General features: G+C 39.0%; 2 protein-coding genes across 3 annotated transcripts; both read left to right on the plus strand.

The window, feature by feature from the left end:
• The first annotated feature begins 240 nt into the window (after nucleotides 1–240).
• On the plus strand, nucleotides 241–12,837 carry lman1 (lectin, mannose-binding, 1). 2 transcript variants are annotated; one of them, XM_080874840.1, is made up of 13 exons: nucleotides 247–503; nucleotides 1,533–1,687; nucleotides 3,834–3,941; nucleotides 4,268–4,329; nucleotides 4,636–4,735; nucleotides 4,868–4,991; nucleotides 6,152–6,210; nucleotides 6,410–6,542; nucleotides 6,800–6,987; nucleotides 7,278–7,354; nucleotides 11,532–11,694; nucleotides 11,782–11,906; nucleotides 12,000–12,837. In XM_080874840.1, the coding sequence occupies exons 1-13, from the start codon at nucleotides 284–286 to the stop codon at nucleotides 12,034–12,036; spliced, it is 1,551 nt and encodes a 516-aa protein (XP_080730966.1). In that variant the 5' UTR covers nucleotides 247–283; the 3' UTR covers nucleotides 12,037–12,837. The 2 variants fall into 2 exon arrangements, with proteins under 2 accessions (XP_080730965.1, XP_080730966.1); XM_080874839.1 differs by lacking the exons at nucleotides 11,532–11,694; nucleotides 11,782–11,906; nucleotides 12,000–12,837 and adding an exon at nucleotides 8,508–10,252 and having other exon boundaries at nucleotides 241–503.
• A 2,220-nt stretch (nucleotides 12,838–15,057) lies between these two features.
• Nucleotides 15,058–19,453, plus strand: cplx4a (complexin 4a; the record flags this gene model as incomplete). The annotated part of the gene is made up of 3 exons (XM_080874312.1): nucleotides 15,058–15,332; nucleotides 17,121–17,208; nucleotides 19,226–19,453. The coding sequence occupies exons 1-3, from the start codon at nucleotides 15,169–15,171 to the stop codon at nucleotides 19,451–19,453; spliced, it is 480 nt and encodes a 159-aa protein (XP_080730438.1). The 5' UTR covers nucleotides 15,058–15,168.
• Nucleotides 19,454–23,653: the final 4,200 nt, after the last annotated feature.

A 23,653-nucleotide genomic window follows, 5' to 3' on the forward strand; every position in this document is an offset into this window, starting at 1 on the left:
CCTCTGTTCCTGGAAGCTTTATTGTAACTTTTTTCCGTTTATTTATTTGTTGTCTGATTATTTGGCTTTTTTTATTATTATTATTATTATTATTATTATTATATTCGCCGTTGATTATTCATGTTGTCGTTTACTTTTGTTGGTTGTGTTGAGATAGCGCAGAGAGGAAGGGGCGGGACGAAATAGGACCCAAACATCGTCCAATGAGAAAACGCCCTGTTGGCCCAACAGGCATCCCGTCATGCTCGCGGACTCAGCGCTACGTCAGCAGTGATACAGAAACATGGCGGTGCCCATAACGGAGAGCCCGGCTGTCGGCGCTCGTTTGTTGATAACAACTTTTGTCACGACGCTAATATTTCACAGCAGTGTGGCCGACATCGCCGTGGGAGCTTCGACGACAGAGGAGGCTCCACACCGCCGGTTTGAGTACAAATACAGCTTCAAAGGGCCGCACCTGTCTCAGAGTGACGGCGGTATCCCTTTCTGGATCCACACTGGAAGTAAGTTTGTGTCCAGCTGTCAGCATCACTGAACCGCTGCTCGTCAAATCTCTTCGACAGCCGTTTGTCCAGCTGGCACGAGCACGGCTGAGGCCATGTCCTGTTTGTGGTTTGTTTCGGCTCTGGGGTGTTCAGAGGCGACAGCGGCTTGTTTTGTTCATTCACAAGTGCACTAGGAAATGCTTTGATTTTAGCACTCGACTCCCAGTCTCATTTTCATTCAAATCAGTGCAGAGCTGAATAAGTCAGAGTTAAGTTCGAAGTCCTGACTGGCGCTGGGGAGTGTGCAGACACAGGCCTCCTCATTGTTGAACTTTCCTCTTGCAAAAATAGGCCTTTGGAGTCTTGCATCACACTGTGAGTATTCCTGCTGATACAAGAAAGCTGCACCAGCTTACACTGCATTCTCTCTAAATAACACTGCATGAAGACCACCTTCATTAGCATTCTGCAGGTTATTTCCTCAGTGAACTGTTTATTGGTGGCTTCATTAAGTGTGTGAGTAGAGGTTGACAGGAAGCAAAGAGAGAGAAAACAGAGCACCCAACATATTGTGAATAAACTTTTTTTCTGTTGTCCCCCAACAGCTGCAAAGATTACTGTCACATTTGAATGCATATTAAATATGACCTTTTACACATTCCCAGAGCACAAGCTGATGCTCTTCTTTGCTCATTTTGTCTTACAAGAGCTCCAAAGCCATACTTCCTGTGATATAAAACTGCTAAAAATATTTATTCATTTATTTATTTATTTATTTATTGACCTGGTACAAAGTAGAAGCAGTGTAGCATTTGGAGAGGGGAAAAAAGCGTACAAACAAATCAGGTGCTAGGCAGTAAAGAGCTTATCAAGTAGGTACAACTTGATAATGCTGACGTGTAATAACAGTAATACACCTCTGCAGCAGTAGTGGGGGAAAAAACAACATTTATTGTGTCACTGAGTTCTTTTCCACAGATTTGTGATAGTAGAAAGTTTGTGATAAATTAGTAAGTAAACTCACTTTGCGTCCTCTCTCTGTTCTAGATGCCATTCCTAGCGCAGACCAGGTGCGCATTACGCCATCCCTCAGGAGTCAGAGGGGTTCTGTTTGGACGAAAAACAAAGTCAACTTTGAGCACTGGGAGGCCGAGGTGACATTCAGGGTATCTGGAAGAGGAAGAATGGGAGCTGACGGTTTGGTAAGAAGGGGAAAAACCTCAGTGTGGGCTGATTGTGCAGCTGCGAGGGTCTAGCTTAATTTTCCACCGTCTACTCCAGCATACTCCAAGCTAGCCTGTGCCAGTCTCTTCCTCATGATGAGCATAAACATAAAGAGAAATCTTTCTAAAGCCAATAGGAAACAATTTTTTTCAAAGATGATAAGAAAATGTGTGTTTGTTAGCTGACCTTAACCAGTCACATGAATGGCTGAGGAAAAACACTCTCAGTGATCCCACACTGATTATCACTGCTTCTGGCTCAGCTCAGCTTAAACCCCCTCCTCTATATTGGACATTTAACAACCACGTATGGTGGTAACTCCTTGAGGTGGATGGCTGTTGCTCGGGAAACTGGTTGCAGATCTTCTGCACCAAAATAGTAGTTTTTCACGTTTGTCTGCAGTTACTTGCTAACTTCTAGCTGAGTGATAGTAAAATGTCAAAAGGTCCAATGCAAATTAGAAATGAAAAAGGTTCACCTTCAAAATAAAGTTTTGGCTCAGTGCTGCAGCCAGCATTTTTCAAAAGGCACATCTTTTACTTTGAAGGCAAACCTTCTCCATTTCCACTTTTCACAGTTTCACTACTGCTCAGAGAGCAGCTGGGCAGTGTTTGTAGACAAGACCGCAACTTCCATTGAAACAAAGACTGTAGCAATATGGTAGCAACCAAAGCAGTCACAATGAGGGTTTATCTTACTGCTTGTGCAATACACATTTTCACTTAGCAACAAGGGTTGCCAGGGGGTCACTGACCAGTCCATAGGTCTGTGTGACTGGGACTTTAGCAATCATTTTCCCTGTAACTACCATCAACATCCAATAACTAGTTGAGGAATAATAATTTTTCCCTCATAGCCAGTATTGACTGTGTGGATGGAAGAAATCTCCCCGTTGCTGTACAACAGGCCAATATTTCTTTTGTGGATAATCTAATAGTAGATATTAAGAAACTTGCTTCAAAACCTGTTTCACCTACACACCCTGTTTCAGGTATGTCATACCCATAGGGTTGTATGACAAACACTGCCTAACAAGTGTAATGTGAAGCATAAAGATATTGATTTTACTTGTAAAATAAAAGTAAAATTTTATTTGTATAGCACCTTTCAAGACAAAAATCACAAAGTGCTTCACAGAAAAACTAAAACATAAAAACAAGTTTAACCTTGTAAGAGGTTAAACTTCTCTGGGGAGCCTAAATGAAGCACTTCACCCAAATACACAATTGCATGCTACAAATATGTAAAATTGCAGATTTTTATATTGTCAATGATGTAGCAGTATTTCATGCAGTTTAGTTAGGTGCTGTTTCATGTATATAGCACCAAATCACAAATAATCTCAAGATGTTTTATATTGAAAGATTGAAAGAAAACCCCAACAATCAGAGATTAATAGTGACTAATGAGTAAATACAGAGTTGTGTGTAAACACGTCAAGAGTGAAAAGAGGTGAATAAAGAAGAAACACACAATGCATCACAATAGACCCAGTAACCTTGGCCTGTTACACCATATCGTCATCTGACACAAACTTTAAGCTTTATCAGAGGTTTTAAGGCTAATCTTAAATAAGTGCGCTTCCTTCTATTTTTAAATACTCTAGGAACCGCAAGTAAACCAGCACTCCGAGAACAAAGTGTTCTGACAAGGACACTATAGCTTATGAAATGAACTTACACTGTATCCGTTTAGGTCAGTTGTTAACAAGAAACTGGAGTAGAGAAATGGTGCACTGTGTAGTCAGTAAGTGGCATTTTAATCTTTATTAGATAGTGACAGTGTAGAGATAGAAAAAGGAGAGAGGAAATCAAAAAGAGAACAGATAAATGTATGACACTCAACTCAGCTGGGCACGCAGAAAAGGCTCTGATCTGATCTGATCACACTGTCTTAAAATAATATTGCCAAACCATCAAAATAAAAATTGCTTTCCAATAGAAAACAAATATATGTGTATGTTTGTATATATGTAATCACCCATATATCAAATTTCCTTTAAATATTAAATCAGATATTCTTTATTCAGCTCTAATCCCATGGATTCCAAACAAGTTCTTTTACATAAATGAGCTATTTATTGTTTTTTATTTGTATTTACTGACTTATTTTTATGGCTGACAGGCCGTGTGGTTCACCAGCACACAAGGCCTTGAGGGTCCAGTGTACGGAGCTGCTGATCAGTGGAACGGAATTGGAGTCTTCTTTGATTCTTTTGACAATGACGGAAAGGTTGGTGTCAGCTATAGTGTTTAATAATGGTAAAACCTTAATGAGTAATAAGCGTAAAGTGTAAAGCACTATAGCTTTATTCACATTTGTTTCTGTTATTGTGTGGTGGGAGCAGTCGGTTGAGAGACTTTCTGCCTATATTATAACAAACAGCTTGATTTCTCAGTCAGGAATCATGTTAGCAATTAAGAACCCAGAGCTTTTTGTTTATGTGAAATTTAAATTTTACTTAGTTAAATAAGATTACCTAAACATCAAATCTATTTCTGTGCTTTAGATGACAAAAAGGATTAATTTTTTTCTTTGTTTTCTGGGAATCTTTCCAGAAAAATAACCCAGCTATTCTCGTCGTGGGAAACAATGGCAACCTTGTTTATGATCATCAAAAGTAAGTAAACATTTCTTGCGCTTTCCTCTGATGTCATCACCAACTCGAATTTTACCAACTTAAAGAAGATTAGGAAATATGATTATATTTGCTTGGAAAGTAAATAATCCTCTCTCCTTCCTAATCTCCCTTGGGCGAGTGAAAGCTTTAAATCATTTTTTTAAATCTTAAATTCTGTGCCTACTGTACCATAAAGTATATACGCAGGCATGAATGTTATTATCTAATAAACGTGAGTGTGTTTTCCTCAAAGTTTAACCGTAATTATGAGGTGCAAGTAATAGTTTTTTGTTTGTTTTCACGCAGCGATGGCTCCACGCAGGCCCTCGGTACATGTTTACGAGACTTCCGCAATAAACCCTACCCTGTCAGAGCCAAAATAACATACTACAAAAGGACACTGACGGTAGGAGAAAACATGAACCTTTTAGCATTAAGTGTGTATATATTCACAATGTGAAGTAAGAGAAAAACAATGGCACTTTTGAGACAGTAAAAATGTAGCTGTGTTTTTGTTTTTGCTGTTTTTCCTCTTCAGGTCTTGATCAACAACGGTTTCACTCCGGACAAAGAGGACTACGAGTTCTGCACAAAGGTGGACAACATGGTCATTCCATCTGACGGTTTCTTTGGCATTTCAGCTGCTACCGGTGGTTTAGCAGGTATTATTCTATTTGCTGTTAAAAGTCTTTACTGTCTACAAAATCAAAATTTCGTAAGCAACGGATTTCTCTGTAATAACTCATATTCGACCCAGCAGTCGCTCTTAGCTCACTTTCTAAACTGAGCCACGCTCACAGGCATTTTATCAGCCGCATATTTTTCCTCTTATTGACTTAGCTCCTCCTTTTACCTTCAAAACCATCCATATGAGGTGATAGCTTCACACCACAGCTGCAGATTTGTTGGCTGCACAGAAACGGTTTGAATCTTTTGTTCCACTATTTCCCAAACAGTGACTGTGGAGGTCATTTGAGTACAGTCCTTTTCTTAGCAGTGTGGTCTTCTGCTGCTGTAGCCCATCTGCTTCAAGGTTTGATGTCTTGTGCATTCTGAGATGCTTTTCTGCATTTCTTGGTTGTAAAAATGGTTAACTGTCATCTTCCTATCAACTTGAAGCAGTCTGGCTATTCACCTCAGACATTAACAAGGCATTTCACCAGTTTTTGGAACTGGAACTCACTAGATGTTCTCTCTTGTTCGGACCATTAAAACATAGAGATGTTTTTTTTGGAAAATTCCAGCAGATCAGCAGATTCTGAAATACTCAGATTAGACTGCGTGGGACCGACAACCATGCCAAAAATCACATTTTTTTCCTCATTCTGATGCTCTGTTTGAACTTAAACAGGCCCTCTTGACCATGTCTACACATCTAAATTCTTGCTGCGATTTAACTGGCTAATTAGATGTTTGTATTAATGAGCAGTGGCAGTAGTAGCACTAGAAATATTTCAGGTCTGCCTTCTATTAAAGACTTAATTTCATTTGTACTGTCTAGTAATTTTCTGTAGTTAAAACATTATTGAAACATTACCTCAGTCTTATGATGACGTCACTAGTTTTGCTGGTCTGGTCTTGACTAGTTAAATTGTTTCCATCTTAACATTATTGCCTATTAGTGCTACCTTTAGTCCTTGTTCCTAGTATCACTATTTGACTTACTGCTTATTGGTAATTGCTAATTACTAATATAGCATGATAGTATTACCTTATTGCAGTTGTTTCTGAGATATTATATTATAGTCTTAAAGTGTGGTAATTCAATAATTTTATTTCTGATGTTTGATTTTTCTCATTGAAATTTTCTTTTGTCCGTCAGATGACCACGATGTTTTATCCTTCTTGCTATTCAGACTCACAGAGCCTGGCCAGCAACCGGTAACTACATTTTTTTTTTTTTTGTCTAGAACTCCTAATACGTTTCCAATCCGTTGTGTCTTTTACTCACTCTGTAGTTGTGTGTGTGTGCGTGTCTGTCTGTGTGTGTGGACGTGCATGTGTGCGTGCATATGCACTATACACCCAAGCAGAGCCTCTATTGAGTTCACAGAGGGGTTTTTTGTCTTTCCCATTGAAGCCCCCAGTTGAATCTGAGATTCCTAAAGAAGAGAAGGACAAGTACCAGGAGGAATTTCAGAACTTCCAGCAAGAGCTCGATAAAAAGAAAGAGGAATTTCAGAAGGAGCACCCGGACGTCCAAGGAGAACCAAGTTAGTTTTCTGAAGCATGATGGTCCAAACAGTTGTGTAAAATTACACAATGAATGAAAAATACACATTTGTTTTTATTTATATTCTATATTAATCTGTTACGTGTTACCTAAAAAAAAAAGTTAAATTATTTGAAAAATATGAATCAGAATACATTCAAGACAAATATGTCCAAATATTACTTTTGTAAATCTACATGAAAAGTTTACAAATTTCTTTTCTATAATTAGGTTTTAATCTGCAGTCTCTTTTTTCAGTCGATGATTTGTATGAGAGTGTGAATGACCGGGAGATTCGTCAGGTGTTTGAAGGCCAGAACCGGATCCATCTGGAAATCAAACAGCTCAACCGGCAGCTCGCTATGATCCTGGACGAACAGCGTCGATACGTCTCCGTCATCACGGATGAGGTCGCCAAAAAGGGGGCAAACACTGAGTCAGGACAGGTGGGCATGTCATCAAGAAGCAAACTTACGCAAGCTAAAGGTGTTCGCTGTAAAGCTGCAAGATAGATTTTTAGATTTTGTTACGAATGGAGAAGCATGTTTCTTTCTTCTTCTTTTTTTTGTTTCTTTTTACATTTTAAAAATGTGTGTCGGGACTTTGGACTGTCTTTCTATGAACTCCTACCTTATTAAACTTTTCATCTGAGCACTTATCAAAACATAGGAAACCCTTTATATGACAGCTGTAACAGTATGAACTTTGAGACCATTGTGCTTCATTTCTCTCTTAGCTGGATTCTGCTGGTCAGCAGCTGGGCTCCATCGTAGCCACGCAGCAGGAGGTTCTCAAAAGCCTGAACGAGTTGAAGTAAGTAACAACAGTGTTTGTTGTTGACAATCAGTTATTCTTAAAAAATAGCTGTTTTTTCAAAAAAACAACATAAAGACACATCCGTGATACTCCAGAAAAACAAGGGAAATCCTGCCGCTTAAATCCATCACATCACATTTAATCTTAGGAGAGGCTGGCTGCGACATCACAGGTGTCTGCTGTCCTGATAATCCAGCGGCTGTAACGGCTTCCTCCACAGTTGGTAACGCTCGATTTCTAGGCCCAGATTTACTGATGCATTGCGCCAGTGTAAACTGGGTTTTGGCACAGAGACAAGAGTGCCCAAATACCTAATACCAATTACCTAATAAAAAAAAACTCATTTGCAATGAATCCGTTGCATGATAGAGAAATACCGCATGAGCGGGATAGTGTTGCAGTCGTTTGGACAGACTTTTTGACAGCTGATCAGGAAGCAGAGAAACCCAAAAGGTGGCTGATTAGGAATTCTGTCATACCACAATTACAGCTCAAAGTGCACACTGATATCCAGCTCTAATGTGCTTCTTTTAAAACCATAAAAATAGTCACCTGTGCTGATTTCATTTTTCGCAGAGAATGATTGATTCTGCTACTTAGAATAAGTGAGTCTGATTTGGTGTGTAGGTTCAATGTTATATTAGGTCAATAACATATCTTTGCTTATGTATTGTTTACCATAAGCTCTTTATGGACTATGTCATTGTGGGCATGCCAGCATTTTTAAATACACTCAACAAAAATATAAACGCAACACCTTTGTTACTGCTCCCATTCCCCATGGGATGGACGTAGAGACCTAAAATTCATTCCAGATACACAATATAACCATCCCTCCCAAACAGTGGTCACAAATCAGTCCAAATGTGTGGTAGTGGGCACATCTGCTATACTGAGATAATCCATCCCACCTCACAGGTGTGCCACATCAGGATGCTGATCTGACATCATGAGTAGTGCACAGGTGTACCTCAGACTGCCCACAACAAAAGGCCACCCTGGAATGTGCAGTTTTGTCTCACAGCAAAATGCCACAGATGCCACAAGCAATGAGGGAGCGTGCAATTGGCATGCTGACAGCAGGAATGTCAACCAGATCTGTCGCCCGTGCATTGAATGTTCATTTCTCAACCATAAGCCGTCTCCACAGGCGTTTCAGAGAATATGGCAGCACATCCAACCGGCCTCACAACCGCAGACCTCGTGTAACCACACCAGCCCAGGACCTCCACATCCAGCAGGTTCACCTCCAAGATCGTCTGAGACCAGCCACCCAGACAGCTGCTGGAACAATTGGTTTGCACAACCAAACAATTTCTGCACAAACTGTCAGAAACCATCTCAGGGACGCTCAACTGCATGCCCGTCGTCCTCATCGGGGTCTTGACCTGACTCCAGCTCGTCGCCGTAACAGACTTGTGTGGGCAAATGCTCACATTCGATGGCGTCTGGCACGTTGGAGAGGTGTGCGCTTCACGGATGAATCATGGTTCACATTGTTCAGGGCAGATGGCAGCTGAGAATGTCCCAGTTCTTGCATGGCCAGCATACTCACCGGACATGTCACCCATTGAGCATGTTCGGGATGTGCTTGACCGGCGTATACGACAGCGTGTACCAGTTCCCACGAATATCCAACAACCTCGCACAGCCATTGAAGTGGAGTGGACCAACATTCCACAGGCCACAATTGACAATCTGATAGACTCCATGCGACGATGTGTTGCACTGCATGAGGCAAATGGTGGTCACACCAGATACTGACCGGTTCTGGGTCTCCAGACCCCCAATAGCGCAAAAAACTGCACATTCCAGGGTGGCCTTTTGTTGTGGGCAGTCTGAGGTACACCTGTGCACTACTCATGATGTCAGATCAGCATCCTGATGTGGCACACCTGCGAGGTGGGGTGGATTATCTCAATATAGCAGATGTGCCCACTACCACACATTTGGACTGATTTGTGACCACTGTTTGGGAGGGATGGTTATATTGTGTATCTGGAATGAATTTTAGGTCTCTACGTCCATCCCATGGGGAATGGGAGCAGTAACAAAGGTGTTGCGTTTATATTTTTGTTGAGTGTATGTCTGCTGCTTGATGAGTGAGTCGTTATGACTGACTTATGAAACAGCTACGTAGTCTTACTCACTCTTTTGTCAGCCATTTAGCACAAATATTTATTTTCCTTTCAGGAAAACTTGATTGACAAGTTTGATTCAATCTGGGCGTTTTTAAAATCGAGCTGCACGAACAAAGAAACTGGATTTATTTATTTTTATTAATGCATATTTGTCTTGTGTTAATTTTAACACACCATCTGCATAAAGATTTAATCAGAATGACAAGATATTAAAGATTGTAGTTTATGTAACATTAATCTCTCATGTATCACAAAAAAGCAAGCTGTTTATATGCCCTAAATCCAACAGGACATTCATTCTCAGATGACTGCATACATGATTTTCTTTATCATATTGTTGACCCATAATTCCCGTGGCACTCGACTCTTGGTTACTCGTTTGCTAAATCTACCCAAGCACTCTCAGTTTTTGTTTTTTGCTTCTTCTTTTTTTTAATCCTGCAGTGAGTGGGAAGATGTAATAATTGAATATTAAGGGTGCTACACAGGAGTAAGCTGATTGGCACAGTAAATAAGTTTGCTGGCAAAAGGCTTCAGCAGCTTCTGCTAATGTGCTAATGTGAGCAACTGATCTGTATTACTTTATAGATTAAGTGCTCAGTTTATCCTGACCTGTCTTAAACACAGAGTTTATGATAGGACTTAGTCTCGCTCTAAACCTACATAGAGGGCTCTTTGCTGATAAATGGGTCACTTGGAGTAGACGAAGATTAGACGTAGGGTTTAATAAATGCTCACTTACTTCCTCAAGGGAGATTCCCCCCCCCCCCCCCCCCCCCCCCCCACATGTCCGTGAAACAAATTAGATTTTGTTTGTATGTCGTCCTTGTTTCAGACCTCGACCATGTGGCCGAGCAAGAAAAGGCCCCTTCTTAGCACCGTTCTGCCCTTATCAGCTTAGTAGTCTTTAAATACATCTGTCATATACAAGCAAAATACAGTGTCCCATCCTTTTGATTTCTTGTCACAATCTCCCTCAGGGCTGTCTTGCTTACACTAGTGGAATTCTGCTCATTTGTCTTTTTTCCCCTTCATAATCGCCTTAGACGTGTTTAAGATGATAGAGGGGAAACTAGTTGCTTCCTCCCTGTAAGTAATCAACTTTTAGAAATTACATTTTGTTGAGAAATGTGATCCTGGCTTAAAGTCTTTCTTCTCTTCTGGGAATGCTTTGCATTCAATGTAGTCTTCCTTTAGTGATTAATCTGAAAGTGAAGATGCAGATTTACAGATTTCACATTCAGTCCTTGGTGGGCCTCAGCACTAGCACCTCAGACTGGTTTATTCTGCTATCTGACGGGGTGAATGTGAGAAATGATTTGTACTAATTTCCATTGATAAATCAAGGGTGAATGGCAGCTTGACACAAATCTTCCAGACAGATGATGAAGTGACCAGGATAAACCAGTCTGAACTGGTCAGCATATGTTCTTTTGACCCTGACTGTTCAGTTAGTGGTGCACAGGAGTTATAGAAGAGTGTTTCTACCAGATATAAATGAGCAATTTAAAGATTGAGACGGTAAAATGCCTCCACGGGTGATCAATTACAGTTAGAAAGGCTCTCAATTTCACGCACATCCACATTAATGGGGACCAGCTATCAGATGCTTTGTTACATTTTCAGACAATTTTTTAATTTTGTCTTCAGCATGTTAGCCGTCCCTCTCATAGATGCATAATCCACATGGTGTCCCCCTGTTTCTGAGCCATTTCTTATCCCTCTGTACTTGTAATCTGTTGTAAGAACATGTTTTTATAAGGGATTAATTTAGCAATCATGACCTCTTTTATCAGATGGCAATTTTCTGTTTTTTCAAAGTTTGAGAATATGTAGCCTCCAGTGAATAGGGATTAAAAGATTAATTTTTAGACAATTTATATGACTTTAAATAAGCAGCACCTCACAGCATGTTTACTGTTCAGCATGTTTCCCCACATGAATTCAATCAGCAGTGATTTATTTCAGTCCTTTTGAGGCTTCTTTAATGTTAATGTCCAGTCAGTAAGCATGATGTCTCTGTCCTTCTGCAGAAGCTCCTTTCACGAGTCGCTGAGACAGATTGGCTCTGTCCAGAATCAGGGTAATCAAGCCGCTATGGGGACATACGAGACCATGCAACATTTCAGCGACATCAAGGAACATCTGCACACCGTCAAAAGGGACGTGGAGCACCTGGTTCAGCGTAATGCTCAGGTATGGATCGGAGTCTGAACTCTTCTGATCTGTTTTACAACAAAAAAAGTGTTGACTGAACTCGCTGATCTGCATTGTGTTGTTTAGAATCCAGCTGACAAGGTCCTGAAGTGTCCCGAGTTGCCTCCCATGCCTTCCTGCTTATCCACTGTTCATTTTGCAATCTTTGTCGTGGTCCAGTCAGTCCTATTCTTCTGCTACGTCATGTACAAGTAAGATATCAGGTTGTAATTTGGGTTGCATCTGCCTGGAAATCTAACCACTCCTCTAATTTTTTTGCATCCTTTTCTTTATTTCTTTTGCAGAAGTCAACAAGAAGCAGCAGCTAAGAAGTTCTTTTGATGACCTACTTTCATAAAGCCAAAGTGTATACATGAGGGAATGTCCATTTCCATTTTTTTTTTTTTTTTTTTTTTGATGGGGTTTGATTATTTTCAGTGTAAGTTATTTTACTTAAAAAATTGGTTTTGCTGTAGATGTTTTTTTAATTCATTGCAGATTTGTAATTTGATCAGTGTAACACTTCTGGATTTCCAACATGATGCAACATGTTACTTACAGTATTCCTGGTTGGTCAGATCCTTAGATTCTTTTTTTTTAAAAAGAGAGAAATCTGCCACAGTCCCATTCCCTGAAACAACCTGTGTTTTGAAATGTGCAATTTTGTATAAAATACGGCAGAACTATTGATAATGTAAACCCAGACATTGGATTTCTGGGACTGTTTATCTGTTTCAGTTGAGTCAAACAAGTCAGAATCTGACATATCCTCTACCTGAACAATTTACATAAACGACTGTAAACAAATAACTGCACCATGCCTGGTTATTGTTCCACACTTCATACATGGTGCATCTATGCTCAATAATTTGTTTTCTGTTAATTTCTCATTATCACAATTTTCCCACCTATTGCAAAAGACTTCCTGGACGCTTTATTAGGTTAACCATGCTAATACTGGGTTGAATCCTCATTTGCCTTCAGAACTTCCTTAATTCTAAATGTCAGATTTAACAAGATGCTTAAAACATTCAACAGACATCTGCACATCCACGACTGGACTCGATTGGACTGTGATCGGGGGTCTAGAGGCCATTTTAGTAGAGTGAACTCACATTCATGTTTAATAAACTAATGTAAGATAATCTGTACTTTGTGACATGGTATCATGTGCTCGTGGAAGTATTCATCAGGGGATAGGTACACTGTGGTCATAAAAGGATGGACATGGTCTGCAACAATACAGTACTCAGATTATAGTGTTTAAATGACATTGACTAAGAGGCCCAAAGTGTGCGAAGAAAACATCTTTGACACCAGCAGCCGGAACCCTTCATAGGTATGCAGAAGAGCATCTCTTAATGCACAACACGTTGAAGCAGATCCGCTATAGCAGCAAGAGACCACATCAGGTGCAACCCCTATCAACTAAGAAAATGAAACAGGTGTGACAAATCCATGCTTTTGTTGTTCACACCAAATTCTGACCCTACCATCCAAATGTTGCAGCACAACTTGAGACTCATCAGATTTTCTCCTTTCCAGACCATTCTTTGTAAACTCTAGATATAGTTGTGCAAAATGTATTGACACAAAATGTAGTTGTTGTGGGCCTCGGATCAATTTCATGGCCATCCATAAATTGGATATTTATTTGACTAGTTTCAATACAGAGACTAGAATGGCAGCTGACCAGATGACTTTGTTAACTAGAGCAAAACTGGAAAACAAGCAAAACATTGTGTAAAAACAAACCAAAACAAATTGTATTAATTTTTATATTTTGGTATAAAAAGTGAAAGATTCAATTCTTTCGGAGGCAAGAAAGAGCAGATTTACCTCTCTGGGTTTTAAAAAAATGTAAAAACCGAGAAGAAAAAAACCTCATATTTGCCATCAACTTCTGAAAACAACTGTGAATAGTTACAGAAACCCCCCCATCTCTGGGCAGGTCATGCAGGATGAAATAAAGGTGAAGAAGGAAACTGTTCTCTGGTCCAACAAATTAAAAGCACTTTCAAAAATGATGGACACCATGAGGGGGAACATCCAGCTCATTACCAGCACACTCTTTATAAACATGGGATGGTGGTTGCTTCCTGAGCAGGTAAAGTGATTACAAGTGGGGTAATTATGACCCCATTATTTTTTAAATAGCAATAATTTCTCTTTATTTGTTTATCATACTGTTTCTTTCCTTTATGGTGTTCAATATATTTTGAAAAAATATATCAGCAGGATTGTACATCCCGTCACCGGTACTGGTACTTATAAAGCACTTCTCTGCTGCAACTGAGTAGAAAAGCATTCCATTCAAAGAACAAGTCTCATTCACCCAATCATACACGCATTCACACAAGTGGTTTTATTTTCCATATTCAGACTCTGATGAATGCAGGTTCATCTCCAGGTGCAGCATCTTGCCCAAGGATACCTCGATACGCAGACTGGAGGAGTACTCAAGGCTCAAAACTACAACTCAAAGAACTGTACGGATCCTCTGGTGCCAGACATCACAGGCCACCATGACAGGTCTCATATCCATCCTCCTATGGCTGAGAGCTGCTTTGAATCCAACATGAATGAGGCCTCCACAATCAGGCAGGTGGTTTAAATGTTGTGCAGGAGTTCTCTATGATGTTGTTTGATTGTATTAATGAAATTAAAAACAAAAAAATAAACTCTTACAATCTGCACTGTACTCTCTTTGGTAGTATGAGCACCACCGAGTTATTAAATCAGCAGAGCAGCTTTCCTAAAATGTTCAGCGTGCAATCATTCGTGTACAGGTTCCTCGCCAAACTTGAATTTTGATTGCGTGATAGTGAAATGAAATGAAAGGTCCCCACCCTTCCTGTCAATCATCCTCCCACGGAACAATAGCACTGCTTGAGGGATGGCTTCACAGGGATAAACAAGACTCTAATCCTGCTCCTCTCTCTCCACCCTGCTACTCTGCTCTTGGCAGTATGAGCTGCACACGGGCCAACCCGTACTTTACTAATATGATTAAGCAGCAGTGGGTGGAAGCCACATATGTGTGGTGATAAACTGAAGACGCCCCACTCCAAAATGATTTTTGACACGAGCGCGTCTCCAACTGTTGCCAAAGAATCCCCGCAGTGTCAGAGTTATTCGAAAAACATCCAGAAAGTCCCGCATGATTTAAAAATAGAGAGAAAACAGGCCATCTGCCTCTTAGTATAGTGAAGCAGGAAGGATTAAATCCAGATTATGGACGAGGCAAAACGTGTGTGCGTTTAAGTGTGTGCATGAGTGTGTGTGTGTGTGTTGTGTATGTTTCTGTTGCTTGTTGCCAGTGTGTCCTTGGGTCCATAGACAAGCAGCAGGTTAGCTAGAGAGCTACCACTGGATTTGACAGCTATAGGAAGCTGAAGCGAAGGGGAGCAGGATCATATTCATCAGCTCAAAATTCCTCGTAGCCGTAAAGGGTAAAGAGTCCCAGAACTGAAGATGGCTTTCTTGATCAAGAGCATGATTGGGAACCCCCTGTCAGGAATGGGTCTTGGCGGTGGAGGTGACAAAGAAGAGGAGGCCACCCCCTCAGATCCTGCCAAAGCCGCAGGGATGACACGCGAGGAGTATGAAGAGTACCAAAAACAGTTGGTGGAGGAAAAGTAAGTAGCAACATGGAGGGTACCCCCTGTTTTTTTCTTAACGGCTGTCACAGGCCCACCAAAAACAGTATGGCTGCTGACTGTGCAATCTGACCTTGACGATGCCAATGTGGATATTATTTCTTTTGAATTTACAATAAGCAAGGTGTGTTTCTGAGCAGTGGATCTGTCATTGAAGGTCACAGAAATCATACCACCACAGTAAAAATGCTGTAACATTTAATCTTTTTTTTTTTAAATTCATATTGTTCTACAATATAATCTGTCAGGGCTATATGTCATAATGGACCCAGCTCAGTGATCTTCTATAATCTGTCATCTGATTCTGCATCGAGAACAGTTATTGCTGACATTTTGAGTGACTTATTCAAATTTTGAATTTAAACAAATAATCAAGCAAAACCTACCGCGTGAAGAGCATTTTCTCACTTTTTTTCTTTTCACTTTCTTACTTGTCTTTAAAAATAAAGTAACATTAATAATTTTGCTACATTAAATATTGAAATAATGGCATAATGTGAGTTTACAAATAATTAAATTCAATTAGTTTTTTTTTTTTAAATGCACAGATTCTGCAGCATGAAGCAGATCCATGCAGCCTGTATTATATAACAAGTTTAATCCTGCCTCTCTACTCCCATGTTTGGGTACTTAAATCCGTTTAATTTTGAAAGGCATCAGAAAATGTCTACATCTGTATTAACTGCACAATCCTACCATTGATCAAATTCTCCAAAATGATGATTCACACACAAACAGAATTTGTTAAAGAAAGAAAACGAAAGATAAAAAGCACCTCTTCAAAGCAAAAATAGGCCATCTGTAACTTGTACTGCTGTGAATAAAATTTCAATAAATGGGAGTTTGTTGGAAATCTTAACCTTAACCACCTTGGTTTTTTTCACTATAGTTTATATTGTGGTGTCTTGGCTGGATTTCAAACCTGCTTGACTCAGTCTAGCCCAATAATCCCATCTTTAATTGGCTGAGGGAAAGTACACAAGCTTTGTCTCAAAAATGCAGGAATATGCAGAGTCTGGCAATCACGATCATCACGTTTTTAACTTTTTTTAACTTATCACTGATAATCTGAAAATCATGATTCAAAGATCAAAGTATCATCATTCAGAAAAAAGTTTAAATGTTGTTTATAATGTTACAGTGTAATAATTTTTATATTAAATATGCAAATGTTCTTGCTGAGCAGCAGTCTCAGCATGTACTTCATCTTTTAAAGTTATAAGTGTTAAACTTGGGCAGCATACATTAAGAAATATTGTATAATTTTTATTATAAGAAATATTAATTTTACACATTTTACATATTTTTTAAAAGCTGCAAAATAAGAAAAAAAATTACATGTTAAATATTAAAAAAGAACAGCTATACCACATATGTCTACTAAACGTAACTTTATTAAAGCTGCTATTACATACAGCATGAGCGTTCCAAAAACAGCTAATAGGTAAACTAGCAGTAAGTAAAATGTTATTTTTTATATATTAAACTACATACTGAGAGCCTGTAGGTGGAATGAACCATGTTAGTACATAAAACTGAAATTAACTGGAGGATGTTAAAGGCACTGAGCATTGATGAACACCAAACAATAAAAAGCAGAATAAAATATTTTAAAGATTTTTTTTTCTGTAGTTATGTCAGAATTTAAAAGAAAATCTAAAAGTAAACCAGATTTCTTGCACATTCGTGGTTCGGGAAAACTTTTAATTATGACTAATGGCCAACACTGAAGGATAGTTTACTAATAACATTTTTTTGTCCCGGAAGGATGGAGAGAGATGCAGATTTCTTGCATAAGAAGGCAGAGAGGGCAACACTGAGGGTGTGCCTCAGAGATAAATACAGACTCCCAAAGGTAAGTATACCCACATTTTTTTACTTTTACTTTGGGGACTTACTCAAATTTGATACAGATTCATTATATTAATTAAGGCTGTGTCAGGTTCCATGAAATCTGAATGATTTTTATTGCTTTTTGGTGATTTACACCATTGTCTACTAATATAGCAAATTACAGCTATTGGTTTACTTGAGTTAATAGATGCACTTTCAATACAAGAGTTCACTTTTGCAAGCATTTTATAAACATATTAACATTCAATATATTTTCATAGAAGCTAGCTATAAACAGAGGTAAGTACAATTAAAATTGCAAATATAAATATATTAATATACCTAATAGACCCTGGTGGTTTTGGTTTAAAAAACATTAAAACATGCTTATACTGTATCTGCTTACAATAAATGTGTTTTAAATTGTTTAAATGTAATTTTTTAATTAGATTACAGGTATGTATGAGGGATTTTTTTAAAGATTAGGGCAGGTAATAATAATTGACAACCCTTTATTAAGCTTTATAAAGAAAATTAGATGGCTGAGCTAAGTGCCCTGTCTGTAGGTAGAAATAGCTACTTCATGGTTAGTTTAGGCTATCTTACTCTAATAGTAGTGCTTGACAACTCCAGCCTGGACAACAGGAGGTAGAAGTCATGCCAGTAGATTAGTGGAAAAAGATTCAGCCAGTGTCCCGGAGATGTTAGCCTATGTGTTGCGCACTGCGCCTTGAGTCGGACAAAGCCAATTGCCACTGAACAGATGTCCCAGGCTCATCAGGAAGCACCAAAGTTATTCAGAGTGATCTGGCTTTAAGAAACAGCAGCATCTACTTTAGAGTGTTCAAAGTGAGCTATTCCAGGATTTCCAAGGACTCTGAAAAGAAAAAGAAACTGTAATGGAAGGAGAAAACAAGGTATGGTAGATTTTTTTAACACCATTTAGAGCTAAAGACCAAAAGAGGGACCTTTAATTTGATAAACATGTGATTAACTATGTGTTCTTTGGTGGAAATGGCAAAATAAGTTTCTGTTACAGGTTTTCTAACATCGTGATTGTTATTTATCTAAATGAAGAAATGAAGTGATGACCTTGGCTACCGCAGGTGTTTCTAACAATCTCTTGCAGCAGGCATGTCATTGTTTGTGTTTGTGTTTCAAACGGCAAATGGATTTCTTAGCACTGTTTCTCTTCTAAATTGAAACCACATAATTATGATAAGGATAATGGCTGAAAGAAGTACGTGCAAATGTAATTATGCTTGGAGAATGATGGCTACATCGCTCATCACTCTTAAAGGGAACAAAGGTCAAAGTGTTTTTACTGGAGATTAGCATTTGAAATAGATTTTTCAGCAACAAGAAAAAAGCAAAAACATTCTTTGAATTATGTGAAGCAGACAATATGAATAAAAACATTGGTGTGGTAAGAAATAGGAATGAGGTCTCGTGCAAGGCTATAGAGGATATCTTTAGATTCTAATAGGAAAGGATAAAGCAGGTCTGCGATAATCCCTCAGATTGAACTTTAAAGTACCTGTAGTCACAGCACAGTGCCTACTGCATGACTATTCCAGATATTAAGTGATTAGATTTTATTTGTTGAAAAAAAAAGGCTTTAAATTTAACATCTTTTCTGATGCAGTGACACATGAAGTGTGGCAGTGTGGATAATAACATCAGATGAGACTCATGCCTGCTTGATAAAAACACAGCCAGCCGGAATATCCTCGAGTGCAGTTACTTGAACGTGGATTAAGACAGATATCAGAGTCTATCTATTTGTCTTCTGCCTTGTTTTTAACTTTGCTTGTTTACAATTTGATTTCAAACCCAGAAAAATGTGCCTAATTTGAAAATAAAGGGGTAAAAGGTAGATCTTTAAAAAGCCTGTTCAATTCTCTTTGTAAGAATTCAACATAAAATGTAGAAATGCAGTGATCATTATCCAGCTCGCTTTATAAATCAACTTTCACCTTAACGCACCGATGTTCCTGGATTCTGACCGTGCTCTCTGTTCTGATGTTGTCACTGTGCAGAGCGAGCAGGATGAGAACATGATCGAGATGGCCGGGGATGACGTGGACGTGCCCGAGGAGCTGCTCAAGATGGTGGATGAGGACGCTACAGAGGAGGAAGGCAAAGACTCCCTCCTGGGTCAAATTCAAAACTTGCAGAACATGGACATGGACCAGCTGAAGGAGAAGGCCTCGGCGACGGTCACCGAGCTGAAGACCAAAGCAGAAGAGAAGTGTTCCGTCATGTGAGCAGCCAGAGAGGGCGTGTGTGTTCACAAAGTCGGGAAGAAGAAGAAGAGAGAAGAGAGGAATGAATATCACCACTTCCTGGGGGAAAAAACACGTCTGGGATACAGTCAAAACGTAAAAATGCCTGCAAAGTATTCATTTTTCTTATAAGAACGAAAAGGCATTATCTTCACCAGGGTGTTATATCTTTACCACAACCAGTCTGCATCTATTTAAGAATATACATTAAAGGTTTCCATGTCAGCTGATTACTCGGTGGGTAATCGTTTCCAACTTTCCATAAAAACAAAATAATACTATTTGAAATCATGTGCTGAGTGCCCTATCCGCTCCCTCCCCCTCATCCCCGTTTAGACAAGAAATCTAGAAAAGTACATTTTCCTGATCCACTGCCACAGTTGATTTCTTTTCATAACTCCTTCATAAAGCTACAGGCCCTGATATATTTCGAAATTTGTAATTGTCATATAATATATTATATTTTTCTCTGTTTATCAAAAAATTTAAATGTTCAATCTCTAAAATTGTTTTGCGGTTCATTAAAATAACCAAGACTTATTAAACCAATCCTGTCTGCGTATTTCCACTTTCCTTTTGGTTTCATGGTGATTTTTCTTTTGTATATGGTGTTGAACTAATGAAATGTAGTCTTTTTTTCTGTCGGTGTTACTACAAAAGGTGATCTTTACAAGTTTTGACATTATAGTTGTAATAAAAACTGTTGTGTCTGACACATTTGCGGAGACGTTTGCAGATTTGCACAAACTGTAATTTCAAAATCATTACAATAAAAGCAATGCTCATAAACGCTTAAAACACACATGGTGGCTACACTGAGAAAACTTCAAATAAAGACATGTGTGGAATACAAGTAATGTCTTGGTTTGCATTGTTAAGCTTGAAATATCTTCTCAAATATCTGACTTTTTTATGTGTCAGTTATGTGCAGCAATTTAAGTGGAAACACCTTGTTATGAATGTACTGTGTATGGTAATGTGATTTTACAATCAGATTTAGTGGCTTTTAAACTGGTGAGCCAAGCAGAAATTCTGTTGTACAGACATCAAATATTTAAGATTAAGTAACTATAATCCCATCTACTGAATCAGGACTAATACAGTAAGTAAATAAATAGGTCTTAATTTAATTGGGCATTATCCAAACAGTTTGGAACTATAAGGCAGAAAAGGATGGGGGCTGGGGGGACAGGGAGTCACAACCTTAGGAGTTTCACATGAACCCAAGATGTGGATTTGTAAAGTCTGGAGATTACGTCTAATAGGATCAGCACAGCCAAGGTTGTCAGCCTGTGCCGTCCTCCTCTCTTTCTCTCCAGATGAGAGGACAAACTCAGGTTTTGAAAAACCAACTATCCAATTCTCCTTTTACAGAACAAGGAAGTACTAGCTTGGAATATTTCCATAACACCTCCATTCAGCCAACAAAACCTTTGCAGCATAAACATGCTTGCAGACATGCTTGTAAAGTGTGAAACAAATGGAGATTTAAGAATGAAAATATTTTCATTTCTAACTATTTAAAGAGCTAGCAAAAAGTAATGGCTAAACAGTTTAAGCTAACATAGTTAGCTTAAAGCAAGCAATGCACTGTTAAAGTATACTTTTTCTTAAATTGAAAAATTTACTGTTGCTAAAAAAATAACCAGTTATAATGAAAAATTATATGATTACCCATGAGTATTGATATACATTGCTAAAGGTAAGAGTTAAAGCACTGAAATAATAATGGATAAATGCAAACAATAACACTAGTTAGCTACCGGTAATCATAATGGCTTAATACTTGAAATTGTTAGCTCCTTAAGGTGCTAAACAGAGAAACTGACTCACCAATGAGTGCAGCCAGTGCAGGTTTAACAAAATATTAACAGGAGCAGAAGTTCTGTTAGTTGCTTAAAACATTCTCCTGTATACTCGCAGCTTAATTAGAGTTACCTACCAGCACCATAATAGTTTAGTTATGCTCACTGATGCACTGTGGCAACAGAAACCCTTTATTAATAAGTCAAGGCTTTTAATTATTCCCCAGAAGGTCACAGCATTGGTCAGGATGAGCATAATGTAAATCTTTACTTTTCTACACATCAGATGGATGGAAGTCATCACAGTAAACCTATTGTTAAACCACTTGTTACACTGGACCTGCAGTGGAGCTCTTGGGACAGTTTTAATTTAATAAAGTGCATTTAGTGTAAAGTTAAAATCAGAAAAGCATCACTAAAAGTCAAACTCAAATTCACCAAAAACACAGACAAAATAATGGTAATGTTTATTATTAATTCATTATTCAAGATATTATTACCTTGTAGAACTTATGGTTTTCCCCTTACCCACTGTTGTATTTTTCTATCTAGAATAATGATTGATTGATTGATTGATTGATTGAATCTTTATTTTGAACATGTTGAAAAAGTATAAAAAAAAAATAGAATTAAAAGAGACAAATGAACAAAGCAAACAAAAGGAAAACGAGCAACCACAACTCCAAATAACGTCCATGTTCAAAAAGGAGCAGGAAGAAGCATAAGCTTTTCAACTAAACTATTTAAATATTGTACTTTGTACCTATCCATTTGACTGTATCCCCAAGCCATGCTTAAACTTGGGAATTAATTTCCAACAAAGTAAAATCTAAATCATACACCATCTGGTTTTTCAGTATTGTTTTATTTCTTCACAGTACATAAATGGATTAATAAATGAAATGCTAAAGTACAATCCTACATGGGGTATCACATCATTTACACACATCAACAATGTGTGTTTTTCATACGGTTCTGTCCTTATCATGTAACAGTTATGTTTATTTTTAGCTTTTTGGGGCCTTTTTGCTTTTGTTTTTAATAGGAGAGTAAAGTAAGCAAGAAGGTAGAGGAGGAGAGTGAAGAGGGAAACAAGCAGGGGACACTCAAACCCAAGGTACTGTAGTGAGGATAATAGCCTTTGGTATACAGGGAGTGCAGAATTATTAGGCAAATGAGTATTTTGTCCACATCATCCTCTTCATGCATGTTGTCTTACTCCAAGCTGTATAGGCTCGAAAGCCTACTACCAATTAAGCATAATAGGTGATGTGCATCTCTGTAATGAGAAGGGGTGTGGTCTAATGACATCAACACCCTATATCAGGTGTGCATAATTATTAGGCAACGTCCTTTCCTTTGGCAAAATGGGTCAAAAGAAGGACTTGACAGGCTCAGAAAAGTCAAAAATAGTGAGATATCTTGCAGAGGGATGCAGCAGTCTCAAAATTGCAATGCTTCTGAAGCGTGATCATCGAACAATCAAGCGTTTCATTCAAAATAGTCAACAGGGTCGCAAGAAGCGTGTGGAAAAACCAAGGCGCAAAATAACTGCCCATGAACTGAGAAAAGTCAAGCATGCAGCTGCCAAGATGCCACTTGCCACCAGTTTGGCCATATTTCAGAGCTGCAACATCACTGGAGTGCCCAAAAGCACAAGGTGTGCAATACTCAGAGACATGGCCAAGGTAAGAAAGGCTGAAAGACGACCACCACTGAACAAGACACACAAGCTGAAACGTCAAGACTGGGCCAAGAAATATCTCAAGACTGGTTTTTCTAAGGTTTTATGGACTGATGAAATGAGAGTGAGTCTTGATGGGCCAGATGGATGGGCCCGTGGCTGGATTGGTAAAGGGCAGAGAGCTCCAGTCCGACTCAGACGCCAGCAAGGTGGAGGTGGAGTACTGGTTTGGGCTGGTATCATCAAAGATGAGCTTGTGGGGCCTTTTCGGGTTGAGGATGGAGTCAAGCTCAACTCCCAGTCCTACTGCCAGTTTCTGGAAGACACCTTCTTCAAGCAGTGGTACAGGAAGAAGTCTGCATCCTTCAAGAAAAACATGATTTTCATGCAGGACAATGCTCCATCACACGCGTCCAAGTACTCCACAGCGTGGCTGGCAAGAAAGGGTATAAAAGAAGAAAAACTAATGACATGGCCACCTCGTTCACCTGATCTGAACCCCATTGAGAACCTGTGGTCCATCATCAAATGTGAGATTTACAAGGAGGGAAAACAGTACACCTCTCTGAACAGTGTCTGGGAGGCTGTGGTTGCTGCTGCACGCAATGTTGATGGTGAACAGATCAAAACACTGACAGAATCCATGGATGGCAGGCTTTTGAGTGTCCTTGCAAAGAAAGGTGGCTATATTGG

This window comes from Rhamphochromis sp. 'chilingali' (genome assembly GCF_963969265.1).
Source record: "Rhamphochromis sp. 'chilingali' genome assembly, chromosome: 2".
Classification (NCBI taxonomy): domain Eukaryota; kingdom Metazoa; phylum Chordata; class Actinopteri; order Cichliformes; family Cichlidae; genus Rhamphochromis; species Rhamphochromis sp. 'chilingali'.